Source organism: Pleurodeles waltl, chromosome 2_2, assembly GCF_031143425.1.
Source record: "Pleurodeles waltl isolate 20211129_DDA chromosome 2_2, aPleWal1.hap1.20221129, whole genome shotgun sequence".
Lineage (NCBI taxonomy): Eukaryota > Metazoa > Chordata > Amphibia > Caudata > Salamandridae > Pleurodeles > Pleurodeles waltl.
The window spans coordinates 302,788,113-302,804,619 of NC_090439.1; the positions used below are offsets into that span (position 1 = coordinate 302,788,113).

A 16,507-nucleotide genomic window follows, 5' to 3' on the forward strand; every position below is an offset into this window, starting at 1 on the left:
CTGATTTTGTGCTGTGAAGCATGGCAACCAGTCTAACTCTACAAAAGCCACAACTATTGTCTTTGTCGATGTTTGTTTGCTCTGTAGGATATAAACAATATTTCTATTCTAAAAGTTTTCACTGATTTCGATCACCCTCTGGCACTGTAGCTGTATGACTAGTAAAACTGGAGCAAGAAAAGTGCACTACTGAGAAATCTTCAGGTACCACGTTAGAAACAATGAAACAAGTAAAAATATTTACTTAAGTAGCTCTCTTTGGGAAACGGCGGCCCATTTATATTTGTATTATGACTCGGGAGCGACTAAACCGAGAAAAAGGCAAACAGAGATTTCTGCCAAATGCCCTCTGCTCACCCTTATCAGTAGCTTATTGCATTCTTGCTCACACTCTGTCCTTGGAGCCTACCCTTAGAAAAAAGTCCCAGTACAGATCTGCTAAAATGTGTTCACTCTAAAATTTGTTTTATCTTACTTGCATAAAAAAGCAGCACTGGTTAGCCAGCTCGGGTGGTTTATCTTCCCAGACATACGCTTATATTTTCTTGTAAAATATGTATGTTTTTAATATAATTTTATCATTCACATTATAGTTTGTTGTAATGTTGTGACTAGTAGTGCAAGAGTCATGGGTGCAGCTTAGTCAGTAAGATGGGGGGAGGAGGGAGCTTCAGATTTTCCAACAATCAGGCTGCCATATGTTAAATACATTATACGACAAGTAGGATGCACGAGAGGGGTCTGGGGGGCAGTGGAAAGGGAGAGGAATGTAGGCTGGTAGGGGTACTGAGAGAAATCACTACGGGGCATGTTTACAAGAAAGTGTCACATCGGTCCGATACTCCACTTTTCTTGCGTCAGCCCTGCCCCACCTAATGACACCATGGTTGTGCTGTATTTACAATACGGCGCACCATGGAAGTCATTACGACAATAGCGTCAACATTTTTTATGCTATTGTGATGCTTTTCTGCACTAGCGTCAGCAAAGCACAGGGAGGCCCATTGATTAAAATGGGTGTGTCATTTTAACGCTTGCTCTGAGCAAGGGGGCACTAGGGGCTTGTAAATATGCCCCAAAGTTTTGTAACATAACCAACATTTTTGAGGACTTTCAAAGCAGATAGGGAGAGAGTGTGCATGCGTTTTCGTCTGTGTGTATGTGAAAGTTCCTGGTGAAATTCGGCAGACATCTCACCATACCCGACTAAAAGCACTTGTACCCAACTATTAACTCAAGGCTATGCCCTGGCAAGAGCAACAAAAGGCTCATTCATGTCACTATTCTGGGATGGGGTGAATTGTTGCATCCGCAGCCTCTAGCCTTCCCAGGCCTCCCCATCTGAATTGAAAGCTTCATTTGTTTGAAAAACAAACATACAAAAAGAGAAAAAAAAACAGTACAAGAGTTAGAAGTTTTTCAGAGGAGTCCGCCGCTGCGGGCGTCTCTTTCTTCTACCTCCCTACACTTCCTGTCTCTTTAAGTCACTCTCGCAGACCTCTTTACGCCACTCCTTTCTCCCTTTTGTCACTGTTGTCCTATCTATCCTCATTTTTACTCCTTGTTGTTTTGGGTCAAAGTTTAAAGATGGAAAATAAGTTCGTGGTGAGGAGGGAGGCAGGTCCATAAGGTCTTGAGATGGGACCACAAGTAACACAGATTCCGAAACAAGATGCTCCAACGTCCCGTTATTTAACAATTTCTTTGTACAAGGGATCAAAGCAAACAATCATTTGATCTTACACATTCAAGTTAACCAAACGTTAAGTTATACTTTTCATTCTGCGCTTCAATGTTATTTTTTACAAGCATATCATATAATAGATGAACCGAAAGTAAAGTGCAAGCGACAGATATAAAACTAGAATAATCGTGCATGGATTGGAACTGTCACTGCAACGTGGTCGTGTGAGTTAAAACAGTTAACTTTTCGTTGAGTTGGCACAAGTCTGTGCCAACGTTTGATTTATAAAAGAGGTCCCTACCTCGAATACTGTTAGAAACTGAAACCAGAACCTTCAATGAAATGATGTTATCAGATGCCAAGCTGATACTGCCCAGATGAACTAAGACTACAGTTGTGGTCGAGTTTTACATTTCTTGTCTTGGCACCTGGCTTGCCAAAAAGACCATCACCCCAAGTGGAAAATCTGACTGTGAGGTGTGCAATGACATCCCTTCTTCCTACCCATACCAGCCCACGTGGAGGGGGTTCTAACTCTTTCCAGCTCTCCATCCACATCCCAGTCTCCACCTGCCCAAAACCAGGTGCCTGATGCCCACATTACTGACTTTGGTCCTCCCCTTTAATTCCAATATCAACACGTCCTCTTCCCCACGTGCCTAATTTTCATGTCTCCCTCTGCAAGTGTTCAATCTCACCAACTCACAATTTTCATGTTTCTGATGGCACACACGTCAAATCTCTCGGGACTTCCCACATTCGGGTCTCTGTAGGTCCAGTCACCAATCGCTAAAATTCCACAACTACCTCTCTGTGCTAACATATTCATCATACCCTCCCATGGTGTCTGCTATACACACCTCCCCTTCACTAGGCATTCAAAATCGCTTTGCCTTTGTTCAATGTATACCTAATCCCCAGTCCTTCTCGTCTCCATTTGCTACTAGTTACCTTCCCTTACCACTTGAGTGGGTTGGTTGGCCCTTACCACTTAAGTTGAACACTGGTCCTGTAAGTCCTTTTCCATCGGCCCCTCCACCAACACATTATATGGAGACTTAAGTCAGATATGACATCAAGTAACCGCTAAAATTAAAAGGGGCTTGTTGAACGGTTTGTCACACCTTAATAATTTTAATTTTTAATTGCATCAGTGAACCATTCTGTGTCTGCCCTTTACTGTATTTCTGACTGTGACATCCAGGGAGGAAGGGTCTCTAAATATCACATCAACAATTCCTCGTGGAAAGAACACCATCCATCTGATCCAACACCAAGATTCATTCATGTTCTGGGGGTGTCAAAGAACAACAATGCTGACATGCTGAGCCCCCCCCACAACTCAGTATTCCTGGTACGGGCTGACCTTACCTGTGCTATGACATCAGTGATGGATGCGCAACCCACCAGGAAACTGTACTTGTGCTTGAGGAGAATGCCAGCATGCGTCCACGCCTGAAAGAAACAGAAAATTGAGGTTGAGTACAAATGACATTCTATATGACGTAATTCGTGGCCTCCTTCCACCAGCCTGCTGTACATGCACCGGAAAAAAACAGCAAATAGATGCTTTACTATGTGCCTTCAGTGCAAGCAAGGAACTGAACAAATCTATTCCGTGCACCTGTAGAAGCACTTTTGGGCAGCTATGGAGAGTGGCCTTTAACAAGAAGATGATTTGGGATACACAGTTGGGAAAAAGGATCCTGGGAGGGTGGGCTAGGAAAAGGTGTGTTGGACAGAGAACGTGAAGGCCTATTATGCTGGAATCGTTGGAAAAGATTGTTGTGTTAGAGGGGTGAAACCTGCATAAAGGAGGATGAAGCTGTGTTGTTTTCAGCTGTGAGGGTTTGGCTCTTTTTTGGGGCTTTTCATATTTGTGGGATCTTAGTGGGGCGCGCAGGATATCAGCGATATGGTGGAGCGATGGGAGGGACTGGTACTGATAATTAAGAAAAGCAAAACGGACCTGAGAGTGATGGAAAGGAGAGTGGTATTGTGCAAATATCCTGGGGCAGAGGTCTTTCGGTACGAGTGTGGGCAGCCTTGAAAAGAAGACTGGAAGTGGGAGTTTTTTTATATTTGGGCACAGTGATGGGTGAAGAGTGAAGAGTGACCATGCTTTGGCAGTTTTGGGGAAGGCATTGAGGGTAGTAGTATGGTTGGCAATGGAGTTTGGAACACATTCATTCAGAATAGGAATTGTTACAGAGGCATACATGTGGGGTTGTGGGATGGGACGGATTAAGGAAATTGGGGGGTGGAGGTCAGAGTGTTTTAAGAAGAATGTTCGCCCTGAGTGGGAGTTGCATTGATATGATGCTTCTGTTAATGTTTTTGTATATTTACATGTGACTGTAGGGAGGCATAGAAACAGGGTTGGTTTTGCTGCAGTACGGGCAGATTTACTCAGTGGGAGGGGGTCACTGAGTTTACAGTTATTTTCAGGTAAAGGTGTCATGTTAGCCTTAAGAGTCTGAGAAAGACAAAGACAAAAGGTGTTCCTGGGAGGTCAGTTGAGTAAAAAAAAGATGAATTTTAGGGGAGGGGCATGGTGTGGGGCATTCAGGAATATGATGTATTATTGAGGTTGACAAGTTTAGTATGTATGGCCTTTGCCACAGATTAATACTGTGATGTGCATCTGTGTCATTAAAGCAGTCTTTTGCACACACTTGTGGCGTCAGTAGTCACTGGAATGCGCAGTCTCATCTGATGAGGCATTCTGCCACAACGACAGAACATCTGAAGTCCCTTTTTTCAGGTTCTCTCCCTCTGTGCCTAACTGCGCTCTTTCTACCTCGACCACAACCAGCAAAACCCTACTATTTCTTATTTTTCTATCTGTCCATGGGCAGCCAGATAAGGAATTTGGGACCAATGAAAAAGTGATTAAATCCAGGTTAGCTGCACAATAGGCGTTTGTCAAGGAGATTCTTAAGGTTGATCCCTGTAGGACGGCTACATGGGTTTCTGCATCTACTTCCGTACAATATAAAAGTGCAGTGTGTAATAGGGCCATAACTGCACTGGGTTGGACTCTCTTGGTGGCTTCTGGAAACTGTCTTTCTGCATTGACACTGAAATAAATTATTAGGTTTTGGAGTTTTTGGAGGTCAGTGTGTTTTTGTTTCGAAGAGGCCTCAACTATTGTGATTGATGCTTTAGCATTTACTCATTGCTTAAGGAAGGGAATAACGAGAATAGGCAAGGCTTGTCAGCAACCAAGATGTCTGACACTCATTAGTGCTTGTCCTCACTTTACCTACCTGATACAATTTCCAACATCTCCATGGACCTAATACCTCTAACATGGTTTTTACAAGTGTCTCTTGCCCTCGGACACCCCTGGCATATGCCAGATTAGACTAAAAGGGCCACCTGAACATGTAGATGGTTTTGGACGATCACAACAGGCACCTGGATCTGAGGATGCCAATCTACTGAAAGATCTGCAGCACCAGCTAGATTATGGTGGCAAAAAGAAGTCTTCCACCAGAAGTCAATCTGACCCGTTACATGGCTCGATTGTGAGTGGATGCCACAGTGCTTGGTTCATACCTGGACTGAGAAATGAAGGAGAGCCAATGGTGGTATAGTACAGTCAGAAGCGTAGCGTTCTTCGTGAGGACCTGATATCCTCAGAATAAAGAGGTGAGAATAGGAGCTAGGAGTCCAAAGGTAGACACTATTTTGGGTGAGATGGGACAGACTCTTCCACTAATCCAAAACAACCTTTAACCTGCAAATATTGTGGTGGCATTGACAAGTTCCAACATGACATGCACACAGAAAATCTCAGGCTCACGTATACTAGACTTTGGTCTTTTGTACAATACTTGCCTGATGTTTTTGCTCTGCTATATACAGGTGGTTGCCCTGCTGGAATATAAAGACTAGTTTTATTTTCCTACTCATGTTAGTACCCGAAGCCAGTGGATTTGTTTCCATGGAGTGGTGTCCCCACTGTTTCTGTGCCCTTTCTTCCTCTTCTTCCTCACTCATGGTGACACTTCTTAGATAGTTAGGCTTCTTTCCTTCCTTTACTACAACTTCTATAAGTTTGATTAAGCCGGTGAGTCATGGATACTATATAGTGGACATTGGATTGCCACACATATGCAGGATACTCCTGTTGACATACATGGACACAAAAACTCCAAAGTCAATAATGATCTTGGTTTGTGCCTATCAATCACCTGGCCCATTCATGTTTGCTAGTCATGATATTGATTCATTTGACTTTCAGTGTATAATAAAAACGTACAATGGCAAAATATTTAATTAATCTTTATTCACAGAGGCTGTCACAGCTAAGTTGGAAAGACAGAGGTCTGAAAAGATATCTTGATCAATGGCAACAGATGTTAGACCACTGAGGTCAGACTTGGCTTCATTTCGAACTTGATTGGACACAACAAACGGGAGGTGGATATAGCAAAGAATCATATAGATCGTATTAGCACCTGACTTGGGACACGAACTACAGCACTTAACCAAGAAAACAATTGACTTTGAAGACGGAAGCCACAGAGATAATGGTGTCGAGAGTCGGATGACTTGCCTGCATTCCTTCATAACCGAACTAACAAAACTGACTTTTGACCCTAATTTAGAGTTCCATTACATTTTGGATTTGGTTCAGAAACACCACAATTTTAAGGACTGAAGATCAATTCCAGTATACTTTATGCACCATCTTCAGGCTGGACAGGTGATCTCATTAACAAAAAAGCAGAATGGCCTGCTCTTGTACAGGAATAATAAGATCTTTGTTACAGCTATTTTTTGGGTCTCTTCTACATCTGTCTGTTTAACAAAAACCTCTTGTGGGCCATAAAATAATTACAGTAGACTTTGAGCCTGTCACGTTCCCTTCATGTGTTTGTCCCTCCCTTGAGCACTGATTTTTTGCCATCAGGTGACTGGCTAACTTGCATCCTTTAAGGCAGTGGTCTCCAAACTTTTTAATGCCGCACCCCCCAGTTGAAAAAAAAAGAAATCATTTGGCCCCCTCATAATTTTTCAAAATTACTTGATAAAGATGGCAAAGTTTAAATAGGTCTAGACCTATTTAAACATTGCAGTTAAGTACTGATACCTTTTTAAAAATGAAATAACATGCTTCTGCTTAAAACAAAGGCCTGTTATCTGTATAATTTTTCTTTTGGCCCGAGTCTGCCGCCCCCCCTCTGATCACTTGAGGCCCCCCTAGAGGGGCCAGCCCCCCAGTTTGAAGACCTCTGCTTTAAGAGCTCACACAAGAGAGCTATTTTTTTTCTTTGAACACTGCATGGGGAGTGCAAGTTTTCTTGCTCCCTCCCCATGTGCTGCTTCCCCCTCACTTTTCTGGCCCTGCACTCTCTGTATTGCTCGCCACCTCACCCAGGACTTTGGTAAAAGCACAGCAACATGTATGTTTTTGCCAGGTTTGACTAAAGAGCAGCCTTTGAAATGGTTTCTTTTATCTCCTGGTCTGCACATGTTAAATGAAAGCTCAGAATGCACACAAATAAGCAGTTATAACTGGGTGGAGGGGCAGGATTTTGAAATCACTAAATTTGTTCAGGCAGAAGAATGACTAGAAACATGCCTGTTCTTCCAGGAGCCCAGCAATCTGCTCACTGGGCTGCTGCAGACACCAGGTAATTAAATGGCAATCATTTTCCTTTGAATTCCCACACTTTCTCGGACAGTTACTATGTTCTTTCAAGTACATGCAGTTAGTTCTCTGCTTTTTTGGGAGGGATTACGTGCAATAAGTTTCTCAAATTACTTTTAGACTTTCCATTGTAAAATTTGCAAAATAAACAATGTTGTTTATAAAGACGGAAGGGCATATTTATCATTGTGTTACTACACCCTAGAGCCACGCAAGGCAGAGCAAGGGCGACACAACAACAAAGTCAGATTTTCCAAGCTACACAAGTCCACAATGCGTAGCTCTGCATGGCTTGATAAAACTGGAATAACCAAGCCAGCGCAAATTGCCTGGTGCACCCATGGATTTTAGCACATTCCCAGATTTACCATTATCGGTAGACCTGGAAATGCGTAAAAATGCTAAGCCTCCCCATGGGAGTCACAACAAGAAGAAATATCTTTATTTCTCCTTGTTATTTCCTATTTCTATGTGTGACCCATTCTGCAGCACACATAGAAAGAGGAAAATGTCTCTCACGATTGTTTTTGTGCAGGAAGGTGTTCATTCCTGCACAAAAACAATTTTGCTTAAAATGCAGGCACCCTTGCACAAGGGTGCCTGCGTTGGCGCGAGGCAGCCAAAAGTGCACCATGGCATGGAGAGGACAGGTATGTGCTGTATAATGTTAAAAACAACGCCTTACTGCCATTTCCCTTTCAGTCAGTGCAGTGCAGCAAAGCGGCTTGCTGTGTTGTGTGAAAGTTTGCTAAACATGCACCTGAATACTTTATATTCAATATTCAGATTTGAGATATCTTAAGATATATGTGTTTATGTTTATTCCTATATCTGGATTGTTTTCTTTAATTTAACAATGCTCTGCAAACAATCTTTGTCAAAGCCAATAATTTAGTGCAAGTATTGTGAAGACAAGACCTACTGGTTTGCCAATGTTTGTGGTCATGAGACAGACATAAAAAGAAAAGTTTCTAGCTCTGTAGTCTTCACTTCGTAAATGGGACATTAAGTGCGGACTGCTGGATCCGTCCATTATGCTTATTATGATTATTATTTCAATCGAAAGAAAAACAAGGTATACAGGGAAGCAGGAGAATTAGAGACGTTTATGGTATCTGAAGGAGAGCATTCACAACTAAAAAGAGTGGCAAAAATACTGAAGAAATTCCACCAATAAAGAGAGAAGTCCTAATATCAGAGTCGCCATACAAGTTTGGGAAAAGAGTGGCTGGAATCAGTCACAAAATGGGTTGGCAAATGCCGGTCTAGAAAGTGAATGGCCCAGAGCAAAGTAGAAAAATCCATATAATCTATAAAATCCTAAAACACAGTGCATACAGGGCTGCTGCGGAAAATAGTGCAGCATGAACTCTTTATTCAGGGACTTGTTGAAAGATACACGCTACCATGCTGAATTAAAGAACCGGTAGCAGTGGACATTATAACCTTTTGCCTTTGAAGCAGTAAGTATCAATTTTGCCCATTGCGTTACAATATTCTTCCATTTTAAGAATTAGTGTAACACTGGTTTGATTTGATTGCTAGCTCTACACTCACCCTGAAAGCGATTCAAAGATTTGAAGGGTTCGCTACAAGGATAAGTTAGGATACATAACCAATATTTGTAAACCTATGCTAATTTGTATTCTTATCCATTCCTGGGGGAAGAGCAAGGGGCAATACTAGGAAGATTTGTTCTTCCATACAATGTTTAGATAAGTGATAAATACACGTAGCCCTATTGTTGCTTTCATTTTAGTTGACATGTGAAACTGGCCAAGGTCCCCAAATTCTTGCTGGTACATTATTGTTTTATCCTCTGCCTCTTTCCTTCTCCATTCTTTTTTTCCACTGTTGTCGACTGGGCTCTACCTTCATTGTCTGAATCAAAGAAGGCACCCATCATTAATTTATGAAGGTAGGATGGCCTACTGGAACTGCCACTCCTATCTTCTGACAAGGGTGGGTTACCACCCAACCCAACCAAACCATCTGTGTTTGTTTTTGTTGACGTGCCTACTCTATTGTTTCAAATACGATGGCATCAAAGGCACAACCAATGGCTTCTGTTCTAGGATTGAGTAGTACCTTACTTAGAAGCTAGTACCCCCCTAAGAATCCACTGTTAACTTAACATGTGTATTTGTAAAGCACATGTCAATCTAAATCGTGGGTCTCTTGGCACTGAAATAACAGATGCATGTTGTTCAACAGTTCAATGCTACTCATTTTATGAACCTTGGAAGGATGAGAGGCTGAGTGGACCCACTGGGACTCAAGCCTCTGTCCATGAGGTCAAACACAGATGCTTGGACTGAATCCATTATAGAGGGAGAGCTTTCGGAACATACACCCATTAAATTCAGTTGGGAGCTAAGTTGGGCCATGTGGTGCCACCATCTAAATGACAGAGGGAAATTACAACTAGACACAAAATACAGAGAAATCATCTGTAAAAGCAGATCTACGCATATACCTTGACTTAAATAAAGTCTCAGTGTCTTCAGTGTTGACCCTATGGGCAGCCGGAATGACAGTCATATAGGGAAACCTCATGAATGGCTTAGATGTGGGAAAATACAAAATGAAAAAGAGACACAAGCCACCATAGAAAGGGAGATCAAGAAAGTCCCAAACCTCTCTAATATACACCAACCTCCATATATTTTGATACCCTTAGAATGGAAGAAATGTTATCTCAGTGCCCTGTTTATATCAAACGAAGAACACACCCTCATCTGAGATAGTGCTATTATTATCAAGGGGCATAGATATGTTGTATTTTAGCTTTTAAACAGAGGGCATAGATGGGCTGTCTTTAAGCTTTTAAACAAAAGGAATCAATGTCCGCTATCCCTGACATTCTTGACAAATGCTCATAAAATTTGCACTCACCCTGTCAAAATCACAAAAACGTTTGTATCCTACTTTTGTCACCTACACCTTTCTAACCATGTTTTCTAATCATGTTTTCATATCGTGGATGGTAGAGTTTTTATAAGAGGCTGTGCTCCCTGTGCTGTCTAACGAGGGTGAGAGATTGCTAAAGGAGGAAATGACCACAGAACAGATATTGGAAGTTACATCTAATCCACTTTTTAGCAAAGCAATTGGTGGTGATAGATTACCTCACAAGTTCTACATGATCAGCAAAACTTTGTTTGCCCCAGAAAAGATACAACCTTTAAAGAAGCCAAAACCACTAGTAGAGTATGCAGAGAAATTAATAAGGCCCACTCAGAAGCCTATAAAGTAATTCTGAACTTCATTCAAGATTGTCAAGTGAGGTTTTGTCCTGAACATACATTTAAGAAATCATTTGTGATTACTTATTAACATATCCCGGCATGTCAACAATGTCTTAGAGGTCTACCAGAGAGAGCCTTTGACAGTTTTCTCTGGGGATTCCCTTTGAGGATAGTGAGAAAAGCAGATATTGGCCAAAGCTTTATTGCCAAGGTGAAATGGCTATACGTTGATCCATCTGCTCAAGTTGAATGCTGGAGTTTTGGGCACTCTTCCTCTCTACAGGGGCAAAAGGACAGTTGTCCTTTCTCCCAGCTCCTATTTGTTCTCACGCTCTAAACCCTGTAACCATCATCATGTGACAAGCTGAGAATCCCAATAGGGTAGACACTGCAGGGTGTTGCTATATTATTATGCTGTAATCAGATGACATTCTTACTCCGAGGAAACCAAGGACATCAATCCTTAACCTAATATTTGACAGCTTCAAGTACTTTTCAGGATGTAGGAGTAATTGGGAATAGAGTGAGGCTTGTAACCTATCCAAATGCATCACAAGGGTGGTGGTAACAAAGGGCTATGGGTTCACAGGACTATTGTCAAAACTACATTTTCAGTCCCTACATCAACAGATGTATGGTATAAATGGTTGACAAGAACCTGCAGCGTCTTAATGCAAAAACCTGTAAGGACTGTGCAAGGTTTTCCTCCCTGCAATTATCTCTTTAGGGATGAATACAAAGTGGAAAGATGGTAGTGGTTCTAAGGTAATACTATCTGCTGGTTATGATATTTCTTCCATTACTCAAACACCTACAATGACCATGGATAGGATTATTAAGGACCTCAAATTGGCAGGCAGGAAACCCAGACTTACCTTTGTCAAACTATATGCCGACGCGATCCTGGGGGAGGATATACTTTTTTTTTTTTTTTTACCAAAGGTGGGCCGCTAAAACCTTGACAACTAATTTATATGGCTCCAGATTGAGCAGATCTTCCAATGTGGACCACTATCAATATGATCTAGACATTGCACAAAACATGGCACAGATAACGATGGCGGACAGTGGGCAGGAAGTGCAAAGCTCATTGAAATAATTTATTACATTGTAGAGACTACATACACACAATCCAGCTTCTATCTCTTAGGATGGCTGTAGGAGGCTGGACTGGCTTGTAGTGAGTACCAAGGGGTACTTACACCTTGCACCAGGCCCAGGTATCCCTTATTAGTGTAGAGGGTTGTCTAGCAGCTTAGGCTGATAGAAAAGGTAGCTTAGCAGAGCAGCTTAGGCTGAACTAGGAGACGAGTGAAGCTCCTACAGTACCACTAGTGTCATATGCACAATATCATAAAAAAACACAATACACAGATATACTAAAAATAAAGGTATTTTATTTTTATGACAATATGCTAAAAGTATCTCAGTGAGTACCCTTAGTATGAGGATAGCAAATATACACAAGATATATGTACACAATACCAAAATATGCAGTAATAGCAATAGAAAACAGTGTAAACAATGTATAGTCACAATAGAGTGCAATGGGGGCCCATAGGGATAGGGGCAACACAAACCATATACTCTAGAAGTGGAATGCGAACCGCGAATGGACCCCAAACCTATGTGACCTTGTGACCTTGTAGAGGGTCGCTGGGACTGTAAGAAAACAGTGAGGGTTAGAAAAATAGCCGACCCCAAGACCCTGAAAAGTGGGTGCAAAGTGCACCTAAGTTCCCCAAAGAGCACAGAAGTCATGATACGGGAATTCTGCAGGAAAGACCAACACCAGCAATGCAACAACAATGGATTTCCAGACGAGAGTACCTGTGGAACAAGGGGACCAAGTCCAAAAGTCACGATCAAGTCGGGAGTGGGCAGATGCCCAGTAAATGCCAGCTGTGGGTGCAAAGAAGCTGCCACCAGATGGTAGAAGCTGAGGATTCTGCACCAACGACAAGGGCTAGAAACTTCCCCTTTGGAGGATGGATGTCCCACGTCGTGAAGAGTCGTACAGAAGTGTTTTCCCACAGAAAGACCGCAAACAAGCCTTGCTAGCTGCAAGGGTCGCGGTTAGGGTTTCTGGATGCTGCTGTGGCCCAGGAGGGACCAGGATGTCACCAATTGCGTGAGGGGACAGAGGGGGCGTCCAGCAAGACAAAGCGCCCACTCAGAAGCAAGCAGTACCCGCAGAAGTGCCGGAACAGACACTACAAAGTGGAGTGAATCGGTGCTCACCCGAAGTTGCACAAGAGAGTCCCACGCCACCGGAGGACAACTCAGGAGGTCGTGCAATGCAGGTTAGAGTGCCGGGGACCCAGGCTTGGCTGTGCACGAAGGAAATCCTCGGTGAGTGCACAGGAGCCGGAGTAGTTGCAAAACACGCGGTTCCCAGCAATGCAGTCTAGCGTGGGGAGGCAAGGACTTACCTCCACCAAACTTGGACTGAAGAGTCACTGGACTGTGGGAGTCACTTGGACAGAGTTGCTGAGTTCAAGGGACCTCGCTCGTCGTGCTGAGAGGAGACCCAGAGGACCGGTGATGCAGTTCTTTGGTGCCTGCGGTTGCAGGGGGAAGATTCCGTCGACCCTCAGGAGATTTCTTCGGAGCTTCTAGTGCAGAGAGGAGGCAGACTACCCCCACAGCATGCACCACCAGGAAAACAGTCAAGAAGGCGGCAGGATCAGCGTTACAATGTCGCAGTAGTCGTCTTTGCTACTTTGTTGCAGTTTTGCAGGCTTCCAGCGCGGTCAGCAGTCGATTCCTTGGCAGAAGGTGAAGAGAGAGATGCAGAGGAACTCTGATGAGCTCTTGCATTCGTTATCTAAGGAATTCCCCAAAGCAGAGACCCTAAATAGCCAGAAAAGGAGGTTTGGCTACCTAGGAGAGAGGATAGGCTAGCAACACCTGAAGGAGCCTATCAGAAGGAGTCTCTGACGTCACCTGCTGGCCCTGGCCACTCAGAGCAGTCCAGTGTGCCAGCAGCACCTCTGTTTCCAAGATGGCAGAGGTCTGGAGCACACTGGAGGAGCTCTGGGCACCTCCCAGGGGAGGTGCAGGTCAGGGGAGTGGTCACTCCCCTTTCCTTTGTCCAGTTTCGCGCCAGAGCAGGGCTGAGAGATCCCTGAACCGGTGTAGACTGGCTTATGCAGAGATGGGCACCATCTGTGCCCATCAAAGCATTTCCAGAGGCTGGGGGAGGCTACTCCTCCCCAGCCCTGACACCTTATTCCAAAGGGAGAGGGTGTAACACCCTCTCTCTGAGGAAGTCCTTTGTTCTGCCTTCCTGGGCCAAGCCTGGCTGTACACCAGGAGGGCAGAAACCTGTCTGAGGGGTTGGCAGCAGCAGCAGCTGCAGTGAAACCCCGGGAAAGGCAGTTTGGCAGTACCGGGGTCTGTGCTAGAGACCCGGGGAATCATGGGATTGTCTCCCCAATACCAGGATGGCATTGGTGGGGCAATTCCATGATCTTAGACATGTTACATGGCCATATTCGGAGTTACCATTGTGAAGCTATACATAGGTAGTGACCTATGTATAGTGCACGCGTGTAATGGTGTCCCCGCACTCACAAAGTCCGGGGAATTGGCCCTGAACAATGTGGGGGCACCTTGGCTAGTGCCAGGGTGCCCACACACTAAGTAACTTTGCACCTAACCTTTACCAGGTAAAGGTTAGACATATAGGTGACTTATAAGTTACTTAAGTACAGTGTAAAATGGCTGTGAAATAATGTGGACGTTATTTCACTCAGGCTGCAGTGGCAGGCCTGTGTAAGAATTGTCAGAGCTCCCTATGGGTGGCAAAAGAAATGCTGCAGCCCATAGGGATCTCCTGGAACCCCAATACCCTGGGTACCTTAGTACCATATACTAGGGAATTATAAGGGTGTTCCAGTATGCCAATGTAAATTGGTAAAATTGGTCACTAGCCTGTTAGTGACAATTTGGAAAGAAATGAGAGAGCATAACCACTGAGGTTCTAATTAGCAGAGCCTCAGTGAGACAGTTAGTCACTACACAGGGAACATATACAGGGCACACTTATGAGCACTGGGGCCCTGGCTGGCAGGGTCCCAGTGACACATACAACTAAAACAACATATATACAGTGAAATATGGGGGTAACATGCCAGGCAAGATGGTACTTTCCTACAATGGCTATTAGATAAAAGCACACAATCATATGAGATATGTTTTTCTCCACCTTACAGATCCCCCTCGGTTCCACTGCTCCTCCATTCCCACAACCCACGCACTCCCTCCCTGGACTGACCATACTTTATTGACTCACATAATAAATACCAGTGTCACTCACAATAATGGTACTTTCAAATGTTTTTTTAGTTGACATTAAGCACTTCTGGACTTAACAATGCTCATTCACCTAAGGTGGCACGTCTTCTCTACCTGCATCCAAAAGGTACCAAATGCATTCCCTCTGTAGTTGTTGTGTTACTTTTGCTATGTTAAGGGAGGTTTTCTTGATCACCCCGGATACTGCTGGAGTAAAAAAGGGTGGTGCCAGGTAAGGAGAGCACTCTCAGGGTGAGATAAGTGAAAAACAACTTATGTGCATGAAGCCAGCGGTTATCAGCATGCCTCAGTACTGTGGTAATGTACCAAGGAATGGGAGACAGTAGGTAATGAGGATTACCTCAAGAAATCTCAACAGTAACAATGAGAGCAGTGGTCTTGTATCAAACCCTTCTGGATTGACGATCACCAGGCCCTCTACCCTCTGCAGGCAGGGTTCAGGCAAGGGATTAGTACAACTAAGCAAGTCTTCAGGTTCCTACTAATCCATTGGAAAATAGTGGTTATTCAGAAGAGACATTTATATCTGGTTTTTTTTTTTGTCTTAAAGTCTGCATTTGACCTTTTGTCTCAAGATAAATTGTGGAGGGTTCTTCGAGCAGCGGGGTTCCACTTGATCTTTTGGATTTCTTGATTCACATCCAGCAGGATACATATGCCCAAGTGAGGTGGGGCTGGGATGGGGAACTGACTGAGTGGATAGACATCCGCCCCAACCTATTCTCTCTATAATTAAATGGGGTGGTACCTTTTGTCGAGGATGATCTAAATGATGCCCCTTGATTGGGAAGCATCACCTTTTATTATTTGCTGATGACAACCTTTTGATTTCAAAGACCCGTAGAGGCCTTCAATGCCTGGTTAATAAGTTTGAAGCATTTTGTGTTGAAAGGGGCCTCGTACTAAATCACTCCAATACAAAGTTTGTGGCTTTTACCCCCCATAAATCTTCCCGGGGTTCAATACCCATGAGTGGTAGCCCACTGGATAGAGTCAGCAAGTTTGATTACTTAGGAATTAGGATAAGTAAATCCATGCTGTGTTTGCCCCAGGTCCAGAAGAGCAGTTTGACCCTAACTAATTATTATGCTGATTATTCTAAGATATTATAAGTCCTCCCGAAAATAGATGTATCTCACCTGCAAGGTCTATAGGGCCAAGGTGGAGGATAGTGTTCTTTACAAGGCTGAACTATGGGGCAATTCATACCTGGCCATGGTTGGGGTGTCTGAGAATGTATGTTTGAGATCTCTAATTAACCTATCAAAGAATACCAATACCCTTAAGACGGGATATGGGCATTGACTCAATGACACATAAGGCCCAACTTAGACCTCTTTTATTTTGGAGAAAGTTGGAATATTCCCAAGACCTACAGGTGTATCATGGAGCTCTGGAAGATGTGACTTCCTTGGATAGCTTGGCTTAGGGGACTACTGGTCCCCCTTTGCATCTAAAATTTACCCCTCTAGAGCCAACCTTAAGGATGCTTTCTGTATGTTCATATACACCCAGGGAAATGAGCAAAGTACTTGGACGGTCTCTTACTTCAGCTTTTTTAGATTTTAAGCCTGACCCTGAATTTGAGCCTTT

General features: G+C 43.6%; 1 protein-coding gene across 1 annotated transcript in view; it reads right to left on the reverse strand.

The window, feature by feature from the left end:
- The window catches only part of ANKH (ANKH inorganic pyrophosphate transport regulator), a 563,142-nt gene that overhangs the window by 230,892 nt on the left and 315,743 nt on the right, over positions 1–16,507 (reverse strand). Inside the window, exon 4 of the mRNA XM_069219767.1 lies at positions 3,056–3,139. Within this exon, the coding sequence (XP_069075868.1) occupies positions 3,056–3,139 (84 nt within the window). The remainder of the gene's footprint in view (positions 1–3,055; positions 3,140–16,507) is intronic.